The 22039-nt window shown below is 55.1% G+C and overlaps 2 protein-coding genes across 5 annotated transcripts; one reads left to right on the top strand and one right to left on the bottom strand.

The window, feature by feature from the left end:
• Positions 1 to 243: 243 nt before the first annotated feature.
• UBXN6 (UBX domain protein 6) lies at positions 244 to 7341 on the top strand. Of its 3 annotated transcripts, none has more exons than XM_082297892.1 (12): positions 244 to 1427; positions 2037 to 2101; positions 2348 to 2505; positions 2751 to 2812; positions 2983 to 3105; positions 3289 to 3386; positions 3723 to 3798; positions 3884 to 3968; positions 4194 to 4413; positions 4502 to 4632; positions 5245 to 5390; positions 5929 to 7341. In XM_082297892.1, the coding sequence occupies exons 1-12, from the start codon at positions 657 to 659 to the stop codon at positions 6052 to 6054; spliced, it is 2061 nt and encodes a 686-aa protein (XP_082154018.1). In that variant the 5' UTR covers positions 244 to 656; the 3' UTR covers positions 6055 to 7341. The 3 variants fall into 3 exon arrangements, with proteins under 3 accessions (XP_082154018.1, XP_082154019.1, XP_082154020.1); XM_082297893.1 differs by lacking the exon at positions 244 to 1427 and adding an exon at positions 1445 to 1560; XM_082297894.1 differs by lacking the exon at positions 244 to 1427 and having other exon boundaries at positions 1909 to 2101.
• Positions 7153 to 21445, bottom strand: CHAF1A (chromatin assembly factor 1 subunit A). 2 transcript variants are annotated; one of them, XR_014227116.1, is made up of 16 exons: positions 21343 to 21445; positions 20685 to 20735; positions 19679 to 20496; positions 17840 to 17896; positions 15761 to 16002; positions 15171 to 15231; positions 14692 to 14760; positions 14073 to 14296; positions 13762 to 13930; positions 13507 to 13587; positions 13341 to 13430; positions 12848 to 13109; positions 11920 to 12169; positions 11700 to 11840; positions 8749 to 8836; positions 7445 to 7472 (listed from the first exon to the last, which is right to left on the bottom strand). XR_014227116.1 is itself a non-coding variant. In XM_082297891.1 (15 exons), the coding sequence occupies exons 2-15, from the start codon at positions 20731 to 20733 to the stop codon at positions 7393 to 7395; spliced, it is 2760 nt and encodes a 919-aa protein (XP_082154017.1). In that variant the 5' UTR covers positions 20734 to 20735; positions 21343 to 21445; the 3' UTR covers positions 7153 to 7392. The 2 variants fall into 2 exon arrangements, 1 of the variants encoding a protein (XP_082154017.1); XM_082297891.1 differs by having other exon boundaries at positions 7153 to 7472; positions 11700 to 12169.
• Between the last annotated feature and the right edge of the window lie 594 nt (positions 21446 to 22039).

Genomic DNA, 22039 nt, shown 5'->3' with positions numbered 1-22039 from the left:
CTGAGGGGGCTGGTTTGGGGTCTGAGGGGTGGCCGGGCTGTGGGGGGGACAAGGATTCAGTGGGGGGGAGAGGACTGTGGGAGTGTGACAGGGCTGGGGGGCTCGGGACTATGGGGGGCTGTGGAGGGACAAGGGTGTGGGGAGAGGGTCAGGGCTATGGGTGGGAAATCGGGGTGTGCGGGGGCTGCTCGGGGGGGGCACAAACTCCGGTCCTGCTCCATCCGCTGCCCCCAGCTCAGGGATTCGGCTCCCGGCTGAGTTCCTTCCCTGCACCCTGGGGCCATCCCGGGGGTCCAAACCCCTTCTGGACTGGGGAGGGTGGTGGGTGCTCATGTCCCCGGCCCAGGACAGGGCTGCCGGGAGAGTCACTGGGGCCACATGAGGGGAATCCGACCCACCGGGTTCCAAACTTGGGCCCAGCCCGGCTAAGCCGGAGCAAACGCTGTGCAGCTGGCCTGGGAGCTGGACTGGGGTTTAACCCGGTTTTAACCCAAACTGGTTTCTCCGGAAGGTCATGGAAAGGGAAACAGTCCCTTGCCCACACCGGGCTGCTCCCAGCGCCTGGCTCAAAACCCAAACCACAGCCCACGTGCTGGGGAGAAATTGTTCCCGGGGCTTTGGGGAGAGGCGAGCGGGGAGGTGTGTGAGGAGGGGAAATGCCGCTGGAGGGAATTCGTGAAGTGAGGGGTGTCAGGGAGCACGCGGGTCGGGGGTGTTGGGAGGCTCCCTGTCACACTGTGGGTGAGGCCTCGCTGCTGCCGGGCTGTGCCACATCATCCCTGCTGTGCCACATCCCGGCTGTGCCACATCCCTGCTGTGCCATGTCCTGGCCTTGCCACATCCCTGCTGTGCCACATCCCGGCTGTGCCATGTCCTGGCCTTGCCACATCCCGGCTGTGCCATGTCCTGGCCTTGCCACATCCCGGCTGTGCTGCATCCCGGCTGTGCCATATCCCAGGCCATGCTGCATCCTGACCGTGCCATATCCAGTCTGCCATATCCTGGCCTTGCCGTATCCCAGCTGTGCAATATCTCAGGTTGTGCCATATCCTGGCCGTGCTGTATCCCAGCTTTGCCACATCCCAGCGGTTTTGGGGCTCTCTATGTTCCCCCCCGCCTGTCGTGTGCCCCGGCGGTGTCAGTGGATGGCAGATCCATGTCTGTTCATGGTTCCCACTGGCGATGTCGGTGTGTGTGCAGCCTTCATCCAGGTGTTTCTGGCTCTCGGTGCCACCGTGGTGTCGCCGGTGTGGATCCCTGTGCCGGTGCCACCGGAGGGGCAGTGCCAGGAGCTGTTCCACAGGTGCACGGGTGAACACACAGCCCCCGTTCGGGGTGGGCTCCGGAGTGTCCCGTGTCCCACGAGGAGGAGGAGGAGGAGTTGTGCCGTGGAAATGAACCCTGCGAAAGCGCAGGCCACGCAGGGGGTGCGTTCGTTGTGTCCATCCTCAGGTTCGGAGCCCCTCGGCCGATCTCCCAGGGATGGGGTGGACACGAGGCCCCTCATCCGTGTGCTTCAGACCCCCACCCAGCCCCGGCTGTGTCCCAGCTCCCGGCGAGGTTCGCTCCGGAGCTGCCCAGGGCTCCTTTCAGGCTGCTTTGCTCAGGCCGGGGCTGCTCCCGGAGCACCGGGGGCCGCGGCTGCTCCGTGCGGGCTGCGGGTGCAGCTTTGGGGGTGGTGTGGGGCGCTCTGGGGCTGCAGGTCTGGGGCGCTCTGGGGTCCGTGAGGCTCCGTGGGTGCCGCTTGGATGCAACCCGGGCTCTGTGCAGGTCCGCAGGTGCCGCTCTGGGGTCCGTAGGTGCAGGTTTGGGGTCCGCGAGTGCCGCCAGCCCCCCGTGGTCCCGCTGTCCCTCGCCCCCCGCCGCCCCATCCCCGCGGCCCGAGCGGGGCCGGTGCCGCCCCGTTCCGGTGACGGCAGGGGCGGGCCGGAAGCGCGGGGGGGGCGGAGCGGCCCCGCTCCCGTCCCGGTGCTGCCGGTCCCGGCCCGGTCCCAGCCCGGTCCCAGCCCGGCACTGCCATGCGCAAGTTCTTCCAGGAGATCAAGGCCGACCTGAAGTTCAAGACGGCGGGGCCCGGGCAGAAGCTCTCGGAGCCGTCCCGGTACGGGCTGGGGGGACCCTCCGGTAACGCCACCGCCGGTAACGCCACCCCCGGGCACCCCCGGCCCTTCCGCGGCCGGTACCCCCCGCCCCGGGCCCGGTGCCTCCCCGGGGCACGGGGGGGACGCGGGGCTGGGGCCAACGACACCGCCGGGCCCGAGCGCCCCTGCCCGCGGGGCCGCGTCCCGGGGCTGTCACCGCCGGGTGGGCGCACGGGCGGTTACCGAGCCCGTGTCCTCCGTCCCAGGGCCCCCAAGGAGAAGCCGAAGGCCGAAGTGGCCCCGAAGCCCCGGCAGGCCCCGACCGATGAGGCGCAGATGGCGGCGGCCGCGGCGCTGGCCCGGCTGGAGCTGAAGCCCAAGGGAAAGGCACCGTCCGCCTCCCAGGAGGCCATCAAGAACCAGGGTAGGAGCGGCCCGCGGGACTGCGGCTCCGGCAGAGCCCGGGGACAGCGGGCCCGGCTGGGAAAGCGCCCGGGAACAGCTCTCGAGGGTGTTTTGGGGCAGCTGTCACGGAAATGGGGTCATGCACTGCCCTGGGCTGGGACACCACACCTGGGCAGGTGTTTGCTTCGCAGGGCAGCGCTGAGCTGTCCAAAAGCCTCTGGAATGCGCTGAGCCTCCTCTTGAACCGGGGTTTGTCTGTTGTAGTGAAAAAAGAGCTGATGGCCGAGGCAGCTGCCAGCGAGAAGGGGCTCTCCATGGAGGAAAAGGTGAGGGGGACGCTCAGCACCTGCTGAGCACGAACCTGAGGACGTTCCCTGCTCAGCACCCATCGCGGCTGCTCTCCCTGTCCTGGGTGGATCTGCCAGGGTGTTTATAAACATAACCCCCCCCAAACCCTCCCCATGCTCACTTTGGTGCCTGGTTTTATCTCCTTCAGGAGCAGGAGGAGCAAGGGGCAGCTGCTCCCTCTGTCTCGGGTGTTTATTTCATCTGCCCGTTGACCGGTGACATTGTGAGGAAAGACCAGAAGGAAAAGCACCTCCGAGAAGCCATCCAGGCAGTGAGTGCTTCCCTTCCTCCTCTTTAAACTCCTTTTGTGCCAACCCTCCACCTCCTCCCTGTAAAATCTCCCCAGGACAATTTCACCTTTCTTGTTATATTGTCTTTAACCCAGCAAATGGGGAACAAATGAGCTGAGCTGGGGTCAGCTCCTCCCTGAGCAGCTTCTCCCCCTCTCCCTCAGTATTTCTCCGTGGACCCGGTGGCTGCTTCCATCATGGAGATCCACACCTTCAATAAGGACCGGGAGAAGGTCCGGGCATGCGTGGAGACCATGGCCAAGTGAGTGGGACTGAGGGCATGGGCAGCTCATCCCTTCCCAGGTGGATTTTCTTGCTGTGCTCCTGGCAAAGTCTTTTTTGTAAGAAAACTGAACTCTTGAACCACCTGGTTTGTCAGTTGACCTGATGTCAGCATCCTGAAGAGCTGGTCTCACTAATCCAAGAGGTTTGGGAGCTGCTGGTTGTTTGCTTTGGCCCCAAAACATTGATGTATTTTATTTTCCTGGGTTTCTCAGCTTTTTCCTCTGTGAGAAATACTCTGAGGTCTCTGTTTCCTCTCTGACCTTGGAGTAGCGTGTTCTGCTTCGATCCAGGCAGCGCGTTCCTCTTCCTGCAGGTACCTGGATAACATCTACCTCCATCCAGAGGAGGAGAAGTACCGGAAAATCAAACTGCAGAACAAGGTGTTTCAGGTGAGCTCAGGCTCCTGCAGCTGCTCAGCCTTGGAAAGTCCTTGCTTGGAGCAAACTCCCTCTAAATCCTGTCCTTTTCTTTCAGGAAAGGATAAGCTGCTTGGAAGGGACACACAAATTTTTCCAGGCTGTCGGGTTTGAGACAAAAACACTGCCTGTTCCAGGACAAGGTAAGAACTCAGGGTGTTAACGTGGAGTCAGGGCTTTGGGGGGTGCTGGGGGAGGCAGCTCTGGTTGCTGAGAGCTCCACAGAGGTCGTTACTCCAGGGCTGGAACAAAAACAGCCTCTGAGCCTGCACATTCCTTGTTGAGACGTGACATTTTCCCAGAGATCCTTGTCCCTGTGTCACTGCCCTAAAGACCAAGAGCCTCGTGCCCCATCCTTGTGGTTGCAGAGGCCACGGAGGAGTACTATGTGCTGAAGGAGGAGATGCTGAGCAGGCTGGAGGAGCTGAAGGATTGCAAGGAGCAGCTGCTGAGCTCGGAGCCCGTGCGGGCGCAGCTGCACCGGCAGCTCACGGTGTTCCAGCCGTCGCCCGCGGCCGCGCGCTTTGAGCTGCCCCACGACTTCTTCAACCTCACTGCAGAGGAGCTCCGCAGGGAGCAGCGGCTCCGGTGAGGGGCTGCAGGAGCAGCAGGGCTGGAGGACACCAGCCAGGAGCTCGTGCCTGTGCTCGGGGCCTACAAGGGTCTCTCCCCGCAGGACAGAGGCGGTGGAGAAGGCGTCGATGCTGAGGACCAGAGCAATGCGCGAGAAGGAGGAGCAGAGGGAGATGAGGAAATACAACTACACCCTGCTCCGGGTGCGCTTTCCCGATGGATACATCCTCCAAGGTAAAAGAGACTCCTCACCCTTCCTTTGTGCACCTCCAGAAGCTTCTGAGGGTACTCGTAGTGTAAGGAACTCAGTAACGGGGTGCTGAACGCAGCAGGTGCAATAAACCACCCCAAAACCACAGTGGGGTAACGCTTCTCCGTCAACTCTTCCCATCTCCAAACCCTCCCCCTGCTCAGAGTTGGGATTTTAAGCCAGGATTGGACAGAGAGGGAAGAATCTCAAGGCATCATTAATTAAATTCTGCTCTTCCCAGGCCTTTGGAAACAAGCTGGACTCGTTAGATCAGTGCGTGACAGCAGCCAGCGTGAGGCTGCCTGTGTGATGTCAGACTGTACAACAGCATAAATCCTCTTCAAATTTTCCAGTAGAACTCTGGAAATCATTTCAGGCTTTCCCAGCTCTTTGTTACAGGCTGGCAGGGGCTCCCAACAATTGACTATTTTTCTTTGGGGATTCTGCTTTTATAGTTTTCAGTTAAATCAGGCTGGCTGTGTGTTAGGGAAGTCGTTGATTAAGTCAGCATCAGTAGGTGAAGCCCCATGGAACCGACCACAAAAGGTTAGATTTTGGTAAATGCCAGACTCTCTCACCTTGTTTTCTCATGGCAGGGACTTTTTATGCCCGAGAATCAGTATCTGTGCTCTACAACTTTGTGAGAGAAGCGCTCAGAGAGGACTGGCTGCCCTTTGAGCTCCTGGGACCCGGAGGTCTCAAACTGACTGATGAGAACTTGGCCTTCAATGAATGTGGGTTGGTGAGTGAAAAAAATTATTGTTGGTACCTTCCAGAGCATCTTGAGGCTGTCAGAGTCTTCTGCTACTCAGAGCTGGGGGAGAAGTTGGTGTCCTTTCAGAGCCCCAAGTTGCGCTCTGGCCCCTCATTTTAAGCACAAAGCAGTAACTGCTTGGGGGCTTTGAGGTCGGGAGGGAAGCGCAGGGTCCTCCCTCGTGGAGCAGAGAGCAGCTGGCAGGGGCTGAGCAGCCACGCTGGGAAAGAGGGGAGGCAGCAATGGGGAGGGAGGGTATGAACAGAAAGCCCAAAGTAGCATCCCCTAAAAGGAGCTGCTTGCAGAATCCACCCCTGTCCTTGTCAGTTTGAGTAGTTCAGGTCTGTGAATGCACACAGGGTGTTCTAAACAGCCCTGGCAGTGCCCAAGGCCAGGCTGCAGCACCCTGGGACAGTGGAAGGTGCTCTTGCCCATGGCAGGGGTGGGACTGGATGGGCTTTAGGACTCCTGGCATCCCACACCATTCCCTGGCCGCTGTGGTCAGTGACCTGCCTGTCCTGCCCAGGTGCCCTCGGCCCTGCTGAGCCTGGCCTGGGACGCCGCGGTCATGGCCGACGTGGAGGCGGCGGCGGAGGAGCAGCGCAGCCCCCTCAGACCGGAGCTGCTCGCCAGGGTCCAGACTCTCTCCTGAAATAAAGGGCAGTGCCGCCAGTGCTGCTGGGTTTAGACTCTTTCCTCCTTTTCCCGAGACTGCTGGAGCTACGTGAGCTCAGAGGTGGCTTTGGTTTAGCTCTGCAGGGGGGCTGGACCCTGCGGTCCCTTCCCAGCTCCAGCCACACGGGTGGCCTCTCCCGGTGGCTTCTCCCAGTGGCACTGGGCTGCTCTGAGGGGCTTTGAACACCACACTGGAGCAGGGACTGCCTGAGGTGTTCCCAAGGCAGCGGTGGAACGCTGCCTGCTCCCTGGGAGCAGGGAGTAGAGGCTGTTAGGCTGGAGTACCAACCTGAGCCTGGGTATGGGGCTGCGTTTAGGAACTCAGAGCTTCCCCCTCTGCTTCTGTGTGCACTGTAACTCCTATTGGAGAGAAGCTATTTGGATAAAGTTACACTTAGTCTGATTAAATGGAATTATTTAAATACGCAGTTCTGCTCCCAGTTGTTTGAGTTGCACTGTTGTTAGAGGTGTGAGATGCCAAACGAGTCTGCTGTGCTGGGGCTGGCTGGCACTGGTGTTACTGGGGCAGCATCACCCCCTTGTCCCTTCACAGACCAGAGACTGACAACAGGGAACAGCTGCCGGTGGTGCCCACGGGGGAGATAACAAACCTCAAATTACAGACAATCTTTTAAAGATCTAATCCATAACTCACCAGTCACACGAAGTTAAAAGCCCCAGCAGTTTGTTCTGTGTATCATCAAGTTTGATGCCAGTTCAGTCCTTTAATACCTCAATCAAAGATTTTCTGGGACAGAGCCCAGCTCTGATGTAGACAAGAGACTGAGAATCTACCCCTGACCTGTAACTCATTCGAGCCTGTCCCAAAATAGGACAAACGATGAATTTTTCCTTTTCCAAGGGTAAAGCCCTGCTGCTGTTCTCTGGAGCAAGTAAGACCACAAACAGGATGGTACAAGAGCATAAATTCATATATAATTGTACATCATTTATACCCAAGGCCACGCTGTACAACATTATGAACAGTCATTCCCCAGTGGCATCACAATAAGCTTATTCCAAAATCCCTCAGCTGCTTTTAGAGATAACTTAGATACCTTTCATTACAAAGAAGTATCAAAATTTCAATAATGCTTTATTAAGGACAGATTAATATGCAGTATTTAAAAAAAAAAAGCTAAAAAGCTAAAACTAAAAATTTAAGCTTCCATCTGGTCTGACGCAGAACAAAGTGCTGTCTTCTCTTTACAAGAAATGTGGAATACTTTCAAGTATCTTGGTCACAGATACACAAGATTTAAAATTTTCTAGCTCATTCTACATACATACAGAGGAGTTAGTAGGCATTTAAGTCTCAAATTGTATTAGATGGGCTGACCATGCTGCTGTCCTGGTGAGCAGCTCTTGTGCCACTGGATTCTGAAGCTGTAGAACCTGCAAAGGAGCAAATGTGTTTGGTTTGTTTTGTTTTTATAAATATCCTCATTAATCCAGTAGAATTTGACTACTTTATGTTTTATCTGTCTTAGCTTCCTGCATCTGTTGTGAGTCTCCTTTTCAACACTATTTAAAAACCGGTTTTAACACTGGCTTCATATTTAATACCACCAATCCAGAATAAAAATCACTTCAACCATAAAAAGGATTTTCATAATCTTTTCAGTGCTTTAGAGTCAGGCAGAGCCAAACAAACAGAGCTGCATGTGTGTCAGCAGAGCCTGAGGGAGGGAAGCTGCTCAATGGCATCCTCAGAACAAGAGGTGACAAACCTGAGGCGAGGTTTTCATCTCAGAGCCTGGTAATAAGCAAAAGCAGCTTAAGATTAAAGCCAAGCTTCTTGTCAAGCAGTTCCACTGTCTGTTTTGGGAGGTGAGAGGAGCTCAGAGAGGAAGGAGAGCCCAGATAATGTCTGGAATGGGTCAAACACTACAGAATTTATTGCACGAGTCCTTATCTACCAGAGGAGCTACCCAACGCAAACCCACTTTCCTTAGAGCAGGCTGTGAGAGCTCCATTGTGAGCAGGAAGAAAGAGCTCAGAGCTTTGGAAACCACAGCACGTGCTTGGAGTCAGCTCATTGATCTGTGTGATCACGTCCAAAAGCTCTTGGAGATGAAAGGAGCTGCTCCACATCCTCATCCCACCGCGGCCTGAAAGGAGAGCTGCAGCAGAGGGGCTTTGAAGGCGTTTTCCAAGGGAGAACTGGGACACAAACACAAGCGACTGCTCAGACTGTGCAGCAAAGCAGCAGCTGGGCTGCTCCCTGATAGTACCTCCTTCAGACAATTTGCACCTTCGAGGAGGCAGCAGAGGGGTGGCAATCCAGACCTTGCTGCTCCTGGAAGGGCTCTGCACGCCCCAGAGAGCAGCAATATTTACAGTAATTTACCAGTGCCTCTGCTGGCACTGCCCTGATGCTCGCTTTTGCTCCCAGGAATAACCAGGGGACACTGGCAGCCAAGTGCTTTGTGCTACTGAGGCAATGGGAGGGAGGAGGAGGGCAGAAAGGACAGGTTAGAGAAGGTCATAAATAGCAAAGAAGCATTTTAAAAAGAGGTTAAACAGCAGGAGCATCTAGAATAAAATATCTACAGAGAAAAGCTCAAGGAATGGTGAAAAAGGGGCAGAACATCCCAAGTTTAGCTGCACACAGTTCCTGCTCCCTGGGGGGAGTGTCTGCCAAGAGCCTGGGACCCACTGCCCTTCCCACCTTTTCCTGGCTGTACATCCACAATCATGCAGTCATCATCTTCCTCATCTTCCTCCGTGTCTGCCTGAAATCCATCCATCTCTGCAGCCTGGAGGGAAAGAACAGGGAGCAGGTGTGAGCCAGCAAGAGGAGGGTGCCATGTGTGAGACCAGGCACAGGCATTGCTGGGCACTGTCCGGGCAGGTGGGCACCTCTGGAGGGAAGGAAAACCAGCAATTCCCAGCTCCAGGCGACACGGAGCTGTGACAAAAAGCCTCATCTGCAGTGGCACACACAGTGGGAAACAGGCCAAGCTCCTGCTCCAAGATCCTTCCCTCTTACACAACGTGCTGAGCACCCCCGCAGCACAGGCAGCTCCCTCCAGCCCTCGCAGAAATCCGACTCTCGCTGGATTTTTGGAAGGGAAGTCTCTCCCCTCTCTGTTGATTGTTTTCATAGAATCACAGAACCATAAAGGTCAGCGAGTCCAACTGTTCTCCAGCCCTGCCAAGGCCACCACTGACCGTGTCCCCAAGTGCCACATCCACAGGGCTTTGAAATCCCTGTGGGGACAGGGACTCCACCCCTGCCCTGGGCAGCTGTGCCAGGCCTGGACAGCCCTTTCCAGGAAGAAATGTTCCCTAATCTCCAACCTAAAGCCCCTCTGGTGCAATTTGAGGCTGTTCCCCCTTGTCCTGTTGTCCCCTGGGAGCAGAGCCCGACCCCCCCCAGCTGCCCCCTCCTGTCAGGGAGTTGTGCAGAGCCACAAGGTCCCCCCTGAGCCTCCTTTGCTCCCTCCGAGCCCCTTTGGATGTTCTCTCCCTTCTGAAGATGGAGAATTACTGTTGCTTGTCAGGTTTGGAACTTGTTTTCCCCTGACTCCTCCTCATCTTTGCCATCAGCTTTACTCAGGGAGTGGTGACAGTTCTTCCCTTGCTGCCCAGGTTTTCTGCCATGGGAAAAGCCCAAACTCCCTATTTTGAATCGAGAAAGCGGAACCCAAGGAGTGACACAAACTGAAGTTGCCCAGCTGTGAGGGTCTGTTGCTTTGGTTTTTCCCCTTCAGCTGGAACTGGAATGAAAATCCTGGTCCCTGTTCCCTACAAATTGCTCCAAGCCAAGCAATGTTCAATTTACATCTTTCAATAAAGTCCCAGTTCTCACATTAAATCCCTCCTCCATGTGGGCAGGTACTGCCCACTTCAGCACCAAATTTTTCTCTCCACAGCTTATGTAAGAACACCTTTACTCACACAAGCCCTGGTGTGAGCTTCCCAGCAGAGGAACACGTGCCAGAGTGGGAATCTGGCAGCTGTGCCCTCCCAGCCATTCCCAGGCTGTCCCCAGGCTCCAGCCTGGCTCGACAGGTTGGGGTGGGATCTCAGTACTTGAGCAGAGCTGATTGAGACATCAGGAATTAAAGACTTTTGGAGCTGTGACACCTTTGCTCAGAGCTGCACCTCCCCAGCACAGCTCTAAGAAGCTTTGAAGCATTCAGGCTGGTGATGTAATTCTCCTAAAAGCCTTTGTTTTGCTATTTCTGCTCCCTTATAAGCTGAATTTCCAGTGGGTGCCAAGCAGAGACTTTTATCTCTGCCTTTATTTAGTGTACAAGAAAAAACCCAAGCAGATGGAGTTTGGGGGCTGAACAGCTTCTCACAAGTCTCTGATCTCTATCAATACCTGAATGCTGAGCTTTTTCAGTAGAAAAGCCAAAAAAGCCAAGAATAAATTGGGAAGGCAAAGCATAAAAAGCATCAAAAGCCTCATCCGTGGTCCATGGGAGGGGGGTGGAATGAATGAGCTTTAAGGTCCCTCCCAACCCAAATCATTTTGGGGCTCTCTCCTAACCTGGTGCACAGGGAAGGAGGAATAAATCCACTGACAGCGATTTCAAACCCTGCCCTGCCTGTGGGATTGGAAGCAAAAGGTTGATAACCTGAAGTTTCAGCACCTAAAGCCTCAACAGAGCATCCCAAGCTTTGTGGGGACCCAAAGTGCCTGAAGGGGCCAACAGGAAACATGGAGAGGGACTGGGGACAAGGCATGGAGGGACAGGACACAGGGAATGGCTTCCCAGTGCCAGAGGGCAGGGCTGGATGGGATATTGGGAAGGAATTGCTCCCTGGCAGGGTGGGCAGGCCCTGGCACAGGGTGCCCAAGAGCAGCTGTGGCTGCCCCTGGATCCCTGGCAGTGCCCAAGGCCAGGCTGGACATTGGGGCTTGGAGCAGCCTGGGACAGTGGGAGGTGTCCCTGTCATGGCAGGGGTGGCATTGGATGGGCTTTAAGGTCCCTTCCAAGCCAAACCATTCTGGAATTCCATGATCCCATTTTTCAGCCATGACCAGGCTCTACCTGCGGTTGCCCTGAAAAGCAGAAGCAACAACATGAAAACCACAACACAGCTCACCAGCAGCAACCACTGCAATTCCATCTCATTTTATCCCTATGAATTATTATATTTTTAAACCAGCTCTTGAAACTCAGCTTTATGTGTGTCAGGATGAGCTGGAGACTTTACAGATTGTTCTGGGACCAGTTGCAGCTCTTAGGAACCACATTTAATCCGTTCACATGCAACTGCTGTAAGTCATCAGCTCGGGCTGTACATCTGGCAGCCACAGGCACACAGAAAACCTGCACACAAATTACACACAGCTGTAAGACCAAGGCCAAGCAGCCACTCCAGCTATTCACAGCTTGGATGCAATCACCGCCAAATAGCAGAGAATGGAAGAACAGCAGGAGAGCAACGTTTCAAATGGAACAGAGTCCAAGCTGCAGACACACAAAAGAAACCCATCTCTTCAGTCACATCATTTCGCTTCTTGCCCCATCAAAGGGGTCCTCTGGTGTGCAGGACAGGGTCTGTAGTTAACAGGCTGAGCTGGGGGCCAGCCCAGCATGCGAACACCCCCAGCCCCATTCCCAGCACTCCCTCCTGGGGAAGAACACCCCGCCAGGAACTCACCTGCTCAGCACCCCGAGGTCTCTTCATGAATTTCGTGATGGACATGCTTCCCATGGCCTTCCTCTTGGCTGACAGGGGGGTGGGCTGCAGGACGGCCACGCCTGGCACGCTGCCCCCCTCGTCCTTCCCCGCGCAGGGCACCTGGGTGACGTAGTTCCACTGGCAGGGGACAGGGAGGTGCTCCTGCCCGAAGCTGCGGAGCACCTCGGCGTGCACGTACCAGCACATCCTGAACTCGGGCCTCTTCTCGTACACAGAGTTCTCGGAAATGATCCTCTTGAGCCTGGCCTTGGAGGGGACCCCGCTGTCCTCCCCGCCCGGGGTCTGCGGCCGCGATGGGCTCCCGTCACTGCCCTCACCCGCGGTCACGTCACTGAACAGTCCCTGCCGGCAGCACTCCTGGAACTCCTGGATGATCACCTTGCTCCCGTGCACGTTCCCGTGCAGCAGCGGCAGGAGGTGGCCGAGGACTGCGGGGGCAAAGGGGGCACAGAGGTGGTTAAAGGTTGGCAAAGCCAGGGGGACATGAATCAGCACGGTCACTCCAGAGGGGGAAAACAGGGGGTTGGTTTTAGAGATGTGGCTGCCCCATCCCTGGAAGTGTCCAAGGCCAGGCTGGACAGGGCTTGGAGCAAGTGGAAGGTGTTCCTGCCCATGGCAGAAACTGGATGATCTTAAAGGCCCCTCCCAACCCCAACCACTCTGGGCTCCCATGACTGTAACAGCAGCTAAATGTGATGTAGAAAACTCACCCCCAATAACAACACCACCCTGGAGTGAAATCCTCACCCCTGTTTTTAGCCTTTATGTGAGTTATTCACACCCTTGTGTTAATCAGGTGCAGGAGAAGCTCAGGGCTGGAACCCAGCACAGAAACCAAACCCTCTCCCCCAAACAATAAACAGGCTCAAGCTCATCCTAAATCTGAGCTTGCTCAAGTCTTGTTGGCTTTATTTCCTAGATTGCCCAGAGCAAGAGTTTTGGAGAGGCACTGCCAGAAAACTCCTTTCCAAGAGCTCTCAGAGATTCCTTGGATTCCAGACTTGTCAGAAACAGGTTGTTCTGAATTGGACACTCAGTAATCCCCCTACTCCCTCCAAAGCACAGTACAACAGCGTGGAAGTTCTGTTTAGCCCTTCAGGACTTACTTTGCTGATCTTTTGCTCTTTTTTTGCTACATTTCTGTGTCTGCTGCTCCTCCTCTGCCACGGGTGGATCCAGGACGCAGGCTGTGAACTGCTGGAGCACCTTCAGGTCCATGTTGCTGCTGGTGTCCTTTGCTGCCCTTTCCCAGACACAGCCAATCTTCACAGGCTGCAGGACATGGAACCTCTTCCCCTTGGCTATCAGCTCGTCCCACTCCTTTGCTTTCAGTTTCTGACGAACCTTCTGGTTCTCTGGGTCACACTCCTGCAGCCACATGGGACAAAGGACTCGTTACACCCATGCCAGGAAAAAAAAAAAAGCTTTTTAAAGCCAGCTGTGCCTTGTGTTCCCTGAGCCACACAGGGCTCCTGAACCGTGCAGGCCTGGGGGAGCCCAGCCCTGCCAGGACCATGAGCTGTCCCCCCCTGCCAATATTGACACTGCACGGTTCACTGGAAACAGAGATGGAAACTCAGGGACACCCAGCTGCCTTACCTCTGTCACACCTTCATCCTCAGATAGGTACCCATGGGGTACAAAAAACCCATCGTCCTCATCTTCATCCTCTCCCTCCTCTTCATCATCCTACAGATAAATGGATTAGAAGTTACGCTGCCAAGTGCAGTTGGGTCCCGAATTTTCCAGCATGCAGGATCCTCACCTCTTCACTATGGGAGAGACTTTCCCCTGGCTCCTCCTCTTCCCACTCTTCATCACTGTCTACTTCATAGTCCAGCAGTTTCTGCAAGAAATGCCAACATGCCACTCCTGTCCCTCATTGGAGAGAGCCACACCAAACCCAGCCCGGGGTTTCAGAGCTGAGGGAACGTGCAAATGGCCCCAGGGAACCAGAGAACTTGGCCAAGCACATTCACTTCTAAAGAGAGAAAGAATCCCAGCAGGCTGAGGTGCTTACAGTGTCCTTGGACCATGGATTCCTGGCACGGATCAGGGAGGTTCTCTTGTTCCAGGTGCCCCAGTAGGCAGGGCGGTGATTTTCACTGAACTGCAGCAGCTTCATCCTGCCAAACTTCTCCCTCTCAGGAACAGCATCTGTCTGGCAGTTATCCACCACCACCACGTCACTGGGAACACAGGGGGAGGTGGCTCAGGCCTCACAGAGCAGCTCCAGCTTTCCCTCCTCTCCATTTTAATCACTCCCTCAAACCCCCTTTGCAGCTCATTTCATAAAAACAGAAGCAAAGCAAGCCCCAAGCCCAGACTGACCTGTTCACATTGTCACTGCTGTCACTGACCAAAGTGGGCCCAGTTTTTCGTGGTTTACGACACTTTAGATCCCTCAAGAAAGAAACTTCCCCATTCTGGGCATGCAGGAGCTTATCCAGCTGCTCTAGGTAGTCTGGATCCAGGGCAACACGACTGAGGGGGGCTAAGACCATGTTCTCCTTAATTTCAAAAGGAGCAAACTTCCCACAGGAGCCAGCAAGGGTCTGAAACATCAAGTGAGGAACGTGAGGGCTTGGACACTGAGAAGCTGCAGCACCAACACATTGAGGAAGCACCTGCTGTTGAGGTGCAGTCTGAGGTGAAGATTTAGGTTAAGTGAAGATTTAGGTTAAGCCCTTCCTGTCCAAGACTCCAGCAGATCTTCCAGGCAATGCAGAAGACAAGAGCTGAGAGTTTTACTAAACCAACACAAACGTCTTCTGTAGTCTCTGCTCTGGCCTTTTTCTTAAAATCCTTTACACCTTTGAGACCAGGAAATTAAGAAAAACTAGTGCTTTGTCCACCTAAGCAGCTGTAGGAGGCAGCTGAGAAGGAAATCAGGGTATTTGTTACAAACAGCTGTGAGAGACCAACACACACAGGCACAGCAATCCCTCACCTTCGGGGCTTGTGGAGTCTTTGGTTTCTGGAAGAACCTGGTGATTTCTGCTTTCTGTGCATGAATGCGCTGAAACGAGAACCCAAATGCAAACTGTCAACACAGAGGTAGGACAAAGCTTTGGAATTCAAGGTGAGCTCATGCATGACTCAACTTCAAATGCATCGAGGCACAAAGCAAAGTTCAGGCAGTCACCAGCTCCTGTGACTCAACAAAAACTCTCATTGTCTTCCCTAATACAGCCAGGGTTCCAATGCCATTGCCAGGGGAGAGTTCATTTGTGGGCATTCAGAAACACACACAGAAAACACTTGAGAGGGTAAAAGCAAAGGAACCAACAGGTGGGAAAAACATCTGGATGGAGCAGCCCCAGCAGGTCAGGGGGGACAGGCTGCACCCCAAAGGGCCCAGCTGGCACCACCAACACCATTTCACCCCAGCAGAGGAATTGAGAGACAAGCCAGAGAAAGCATTTTTACCTTTTCCTCCTCCTTTAACCGTTTCTCCTCTTCTTTCTTTCTCTTCTCCTCAAGTTTTGCCCTTGAAAACAAAGATCATGTGAACTGTCACCCACCAGGAAGGGTTTACTTGCACTGAGGAAGAGGTGGGAAGCCCCAGACCCTGACCCAGACCCCACCACGAGGATCATCTGTCAATCCAGCCAAGGACCACACTTAGTGAAGGGTAGAGAAGACTTTGTTCATTCCTTCTAGAGCAAATATTGACCCATTTTAGCCACAACATTAATAGGCTGCCTCAAGTTTCCCTCGATACCAGGAAATGGATGGGATTACCGAGTTACAGGCAACCTCCTCAACAAGCAGGGCCCCGGTGCCAGCACAGACTGCTCAGCACTGGCGAGGCAGGGCACGAAGGGGAGCTCAGTGCAGCAGGACAGCAGAAGGCACTGCTGGGACGGGGGGGCACAGAGTCCCTCAAGCACCTCAAAGCCACCCTGGGAGCCCCGGCCCACGCTGCCAGAGCGGGGCAGCCTCTGGGAGGGCCAGCCCAGGTGGGCAGGGCAATCAGCACAGGGACCCCCGGGAGCTGCACGACCCCAGGCACTCACTCCAAAGCCTCCTGCCTCTCCTTGCGCTTCTCCTCCTTCACTCGCAGCTTCTCAGCTTTCTCCTTCTCCTCCTTTTCTTTCTTTTCCCTCCTTTCTCTCTCTTTCAACTCCTTCTCTTCCTCTTTCCTCTTCTTCGCCTCCTCCTTGGCTCGTTCTTTGGCAGCTTTTGCCTCTTCCTTCAGCCTCCCCTTCTCCTCCCTCTCCGCCTGCAGCTTCTGGAGCTTGTCCGCGCGCTCCTGGTCCTGGGGCACAAACGGGACGCTCAGGGAATTGCACCTTTGTGGCACCAAACCCCTGATGAAAATCAGCATTTCACTCCTCAAAGAGGAAACTGGACCCACCCAGTGCTTGCCCTGCAGCACCATAAAATATCCCGAGCTGGGAGGGACCCACATCATTCCCAGGAAACCAGGTGGGAGCACATCCCCAGCGCCCTGGTGCCTCAGGAGCCAGCCAGCTGAGCTTCCCTGTGCTGCCTCTCTGAAAGCTTTAATTATTCTTTTCCCTTAGCAAAAAAAGGTGTTTCCATTTCTCTAAGCATCAAGGAAAGCTTTGTATTGAGTCATCTTCATTACCCCTGTAGCATTATGGAAAATTAGATGGGAATTAAAAAATTGTAATTATTCCCTTGTTTAATAGGAGATTTCAGATTGTTTCCAAAATATTTCCTCCTGAGCTTTCGTGCTTTGGTGTCATCACAGGGCTACAGTGGAGTCACTTTTACAAGTGAATTTGAGCTGATCTGACACCATAAATCCACAGGGATTTTCTGATGTTTTCCACTATCACAGAAATCAGACGTTGATGATCCCTGTGGGTCCCTCCCAAGCTGGGATATTCCATGATCTCAGGGAATACTGCGAGTATCCAAACTCCAGACTGTGGAGCTTATCCCTTGTTTTATCCCATTTTACATCATCAGACACCACCAGTGCCCTGAGCTTGTTCTGGGAACAGTGGGGGGAAGATTTTATTGGAAGTGTTGCCTTTTGTGGCGTTTCCTCCCCAAACAACTGCAATTCTCACCACGGCTCTGCTGACACAAAGGAGGAAAATGTCAAATTAAAGGGAAAGAGCTCTCTGTGCTGCAGGCACTGGTGATGTCACCAGGAAAGGAGGATCTGCCTGTGCCCAGACACTCCAACTCCTCCCTGGGTATTTTCAGTTTTCTTTTATTGATTTCACATCTCTCCTTGTCAACATCAAGGCTTCTTGAGCAGTGTCACAACACAAATAACTGCAGAAAGCCACCAACAGCCAAATGGTGCCAATGGCAAGGAAACAACACTGTCAGCCTGAGTCATGGAATCTGCTGGGTGTTGGGGAGCTGGTGTGAAGCTGACAGCTCACTGGTGGGTCTAGTTCATTCTCAGCATCATTTTTAGCTTCCATTCTCCTCTCTCCCTCACATCCCTGCTATTTTTAACACAGCTATAGAAGGGAAGAAAACAACAGATTGGAATTCTATATGGGGCACTGGGAAAAGCAAGAGGGTTTATAGCTACAACTTACATAAAACACACAAGTTTATAAACAAGGCACTGAGAGACACAGAATTCCTGAGCACAAACCTTCCCGAGGGCAGATCAAACAACCCCAAAAAGCCCAATCATGCGGCACTGGCTGCTGGAAACTCCACGTGACCCTTCAGCCTCCTCTGTACCCAGCACCCCACGACTGACAGCAGCAGGGGCAGCAGAACCAGGGAGCAGAGCTTGCTGAGGAGCTGCATCCAAGCAAACAGAACCTGGAGCTTGAGCATTCCCAGTGGTGGCATCCAGTGGTGACATTCTCTGGGAAGCCACAGACACAGTGCCCCACTCGCCTCGTGTACTAATAAAAACAGATCCTACAGTTTTGGGGCTTAAACATTTCTCATCTCTTCCCAAAGTGCACCCACAGCTCCACTCAGGAGGTTTGGGAAGAGCCAAACACTTTAACTGCCTGCATTAGAGGTTCTTTCACATTCCTCAGGGTGAGGAAAAATGGCAAAAAAGATACTCCAGGTGGGCTGAGATAAAAGGCAAAGGCCTTTGTTTGCTGCTCAGGCGAGGTTTGGGTGTCAGGGAAATGCCTTACTCTTTGCAATCTCAGCTTCTCCTTCTCTGCTGAACTTCTGTGGAATTTCTGAGGTACCTGGAATTACAAAATGCAAGTTTTAGAGGAGACCCACGTCCCTCCCTTTCCGGCCTGAACGACAGCAGCGCTGCTCCTGCAGGTTCCATCCAGTCACTCCAAACTCCTCCAGAGCAGGGAATGAGGACACACCTCAGGCATATCCAACCTCCCCATTTCCCCTCCAGCCTGAATCCACTCCAGTGCTCCTGTTCCCATCAAATCCTCACGTCACCACGTTTGCATAAACAAACCCCTCTGGTCCCCTCAGCTCTCCAGGATCATTTGCAAGGGAACATCCCGGGCACAGCTCAGGGGAGCTGCTCTGAGCCACAGGAGACATTTCATTATGGCAAAGCCACTTCCTTCCAGTTACACGTGGGTTCGGGGCTTTTTTGCAGCCACTTATCTTCCTGTGATATTTAGCTACAGCTTTAGGAATACAAGGACTGTTTTCCACATTTTAACAGGGTTTCTTCTTGTCATCACAGTGCACTCAATCTTCCACCAGCACCAGCTCACTGACCCTAAATTCCCAACAGGGCACACTTCTCATTTACCTTTTCTTTGTGGGGGTGAAAAAAGGTGTTTTATGCTTAAGATCGTTGTTCATAGACTGGTTAAAGGCCTAATTTGTCAATATTTCAGCACACCATGACTTGATTTACTGGATCCTCTCCTCCTCCTGCCATTCACAGCATCACAGCTAAACTCTATGATGAACAGGCTAACACAGCCCACCTGCTTTATTTTCCATATTTATCTGATATAGAACAGGAGTTCTGTCAAGTGGGGGCTTCAGCTCCTCAGAGCTGTTTCCTCCCAGGAAAACAAACCTGCCAAGACTCTCAGCTGCACAGCTTGGGGTGCAGCCCCTCATTTTGGGGAGCAGCACACGAGCAAATCCAGTCTCACTGGCAATACTGGATTACACCAGGAGGGCTTTTTGTTCTGCTGCACTGGAAATACTTCATGCCTACCTGAGTGTGTCTATTTATTTTAGAGATGGAAGATTGAGAGCTTTCACAGAGGAGGAACTGATCATTTGACTTGATAAACACAGCAAAAGGACTGGGAGAACCATCCCCATGGTGCTTCAGCCACCTGAGAAGATGCTGCTGACCTTGCAAGCTTCTCTCTCAGAACTGCCCCAAAAATCAGAGTGTTTGGGGTCTCCTGCTGAAGCAGAGCTGCTAAACTGGAATTCAGGTGACAACAAACCCCCTCATCCAGAGCTTTTTCATGGAATCCCAGGATGGTTTGTCTTGGAAAGGACCTTAAGGCCCATCCAGTGTCACCCCTGCTATGGGACACCTTCCCTGATCCCAGATTGCCTTGGGCACTTCCAGGGATCCAGCGGCAGCCACAGCTGCTCTGGGAAATCTGTGTCAGAGCTTTTCCATGCCAGCTGCAGAAATTTAGAGCTGGAAAAGCATCTGCTCTGGCTGTACTCAGCAAACATCCTCACAGGAGTTACAGCAGCTTCGTGGAGCATGAACAGAGCTTGGGAAACAGCACCTAAAGGACAAAACTGCTCTTGGATCCTGTCACCAAAACACCAAGTCCCAGGGTGAGCATTTCATCAAAGAAATGTAAATACAGCAGCACACATTCCTCCCAGAACCAGGGAGGATAAAATCCTTTAGCTGCAGGATTTAAAGATTCCAAAGGGCAGTCATTCAGTTGTCAATCAACACCACCTCCCCATCACTCCTCATTGTCCCACTCATCCTCTTCCCCACAAGCCCAGGAAACCAAACATTGCACCACAGCAGCTTGCATCCTGAAGCAGGGCAGACCAACCTTCCTGGCAGGTGTGGAGGCAGCCAAAGGGCTCGTGTTCCTCTTGGGCTCTGCCACGAGCTGCACCTCGGGCGAGCTCCCGGAGCTCAGCGAGGAGTTGGTCAGTCCCGAGTCTCCCTCGTGGGACGACTCCAGGGCCTCATTTTCCGACGTGCCGCTGCCGTCCAGAGAAGCCACTTGGGGGGATTTCAGAGTCATGATGTCCTCCAGCAGCACCACGGGCACCTTCCCCTCAAAGAGCACATCCTTCAGTTCGCTCTGGGTCCCCTTCCTGCTTCCCACGTCCTTGCACCCTGTGGCCCCGGAGCACAGCTGGATCCCGCCTCCCGAATCCTCCTCTGCCTTGGCTGCAGCTGCACAGGGCCCATCAGTCTCCATGGGGTCACCTGCTGGGCTGCTCTGCAAGGAATTCAGGCAACTCAGCTGGCTCAGCTCCGTCCCTATCGTGCCGTTGGTTATGGCCACGGATGCAGCAGCTCTAGAATCCACATCCCCCCGCTCAGTGCCACCCCCGAGTCCGTGGCCAGAGCCCTTAGGGAGGTCAGGAACAACCCCAGGGTCACTTGTGTCACCTCCTGGGTTTTTCTGGATAAAATGGTCCAAAGGACCCTTTCCGTTGACGAGTTTTGGAGTCAAATTCCCATCTGAGCCCAGCTGGCAGTCATTCTCCACATTGTCCAAGGAGGCACCGGAGGCATCCAGGGAGGGATCCTTGCTTGGAACAAAAGCACTTGGGGAGCTCTTGACTTTTTTGACTTCTGAATCCACATCAAATTTTTCCTTTGGCACAGGATTAAGGCGCTTGAAGGGCAGCCGAGCTGCAACAACACCACCAGGTTACTCAGTCATGGGAAATATCAAAGTATTTTATTACCTTTGAAGCATAAGATTGAGATGAGCCACTTAGGGATGATTTAATTACAGCCAAGCCAATGTATTTCACAAAATCAGGTCTGAAATGTTGTTAATGCATTAAAACTGCGCTGGATGAGAGACACTCCCTTACCTTGGACGAGCTTCCGTGGAGGAACAGCAGCTTTGTCTCTGCACTCCATGGCTACGGGAGAAAACAACAAATCAACACCCGAGGTATGTTCCCAACGAGCTGCTGCTTCCCTGGGACGGCTGAGGCAGAGCCCAACAGCTCTCCCAGGGCCGGTGAGGGAGGACAAAGGGGTCCCACAGTCAGCCCCAAGCTAAAGGAACCCCGGCCCCACCGGGTCCCGGCAGCGACAGGGTCCCCCTGGCTGGGCTGGAATCTCCCCAGGAGCCTGAGCCTGTACCCAGCGAGATGTGAGGAGGAAATTCCTCCTTGTGAGGCTGGGCAGGCCCTGGCACAGGGTGCCCAGAGCAGCTGGGGCTGCCCCTGGATCCCTGGCAGTGCCCAAGGCCAGGCTGGACACTGGGGCTGGGAGCAGCCTGGGACAGTGGGAGGTGTCCCTGCCATGGCAGGGGTGGGCTTTAAGATCCCTCCCCACCCAAACCGATCAGTGACTCCATGAGTAAGGCAGCAGGGCGGGCCCGGGCCCAGCCCCGGGGCGCGGCGGCAGCGCCGGCGCCTCCTTTGTTACCCCGGGCAGGCCCCACGCACCCCGCGGCCCAACCGCCGCCGGAAACACCTCGCGCCCCGGCCGCGCCGCACCCCACCCCCAGCTTAGCCCTACCTGGCCCGGCGGCCGGCGCGGCTCGCGGCGGTCCCGGGCGGCGGCGGCCGAACCCGACACGGCGCGGCCCGCGCAGCCCCCGCCGGCCCCGGCCCCGGTCCCGCCCGGCCCGTCCCGCTCGTACTTGGCGGGAGCCGGGGCGACCCCGCGTCCCGCGGCGCTGATTGGCCGAGCGCGCCCCACGTGACCCGCCCAGCCACGCTCCCCGCTGCGTCTCGCCTCCCGACTGGCTGCCGCCCGCGGGCGCCGCTGACTGGCGGAGGCGGCTGTCAGTCCGGCGCGCCGCCGGCGCTGATTGGGCGGCTTTGTAGAGGGACGGCAGATGCCGCTGCGTCCTTACTGCCGGGCCCGAGGCCTGCCCGCTTTTACCGGGCGGGAACGGGGCCGCGGCGGGCCGGAGCCGGGACTGGCGCCGCGGGGGCCGGAATGGCCTTTCCGCCGCACCGGGCAGAGGGGGCGGAGCCAGCACTGCCGCGCGCCGCGTCGCTAAGGGCCCTGAGCCAACGCGCGAAATGGCGGCGGCGGCGGCGGCCAATTAGCGCCCGCCGCTGCGGCCCGCAGGCGCAGGTGCTGTCGCGAGGGATACTGGGAGTTGTAGTTTTCCATTTGGAGTCTCGGTCGCCCCATTTTCCCCCCGGGGCTATGGCGAGGGTCCCGGCCTGGTTCTCCCCTTGTCGCACACGCGGTCCGCTCCCTG

This window comes from Coloeus monedula, assembly GCF_965178545.1.
Source record: "Coloeus monedula genome assembly, chromosome: 27".
In the NCBI taxonomy this organism is placed as follows: Eukaryota; Metazoa; Chordata; class Aves; order Passeriformes; family Corvidae; genus Coloeus; species Coloeus monedula.
Note: the sequence above shows the minus strand (reverse complement) of the source record. Positions and strands in the feature narration are given on the sequence as shown.

Coding starts and splice junctions, on each gene's coding strand:
- UBXN6 (XM_082297892.1), top strand. CDS start 657: ATGCCGCTGGAGGGAATTCGTGAAGTGAGGGGTGTCAGGGAGCACGCG. Junction 3,799..3,883: donor TGCAGAACAAGGTGTTTCAG/GTGAGCTCAGGC, acceptor CTTTTCTTTCAG/GAAAGGATAAGCTGCTTGGA. Junction 4,633..5,244: donor CGATGGATACATCCTCCAAG/GTAAAAGAGACT, acceptor TTCTCATGGCAG/GGACTTTTTATGCCCGAGAA.
- CHAF1A (XM_082297891.1), bottom strand. CDS start 20,733: ATGGAGTGCAGAGACAAAGCTGCTGTTCCTCCACGGAAGCTCGTCCAA. Junction 13,588..13,761: donor ATCCATGGTCCAAGGACACT/GTAAGCACCTCA, acceptor CATTTCTTGCAG/AAACTGCTGGACTATGAAGT. Junction 8,837..11,699: donor GACCTCGGGGTGCTGAGCAG/GTGAGTTCCTGG, acceptor CTTTCCCTCCAG/GCTGCAGAGATGGATGGATT.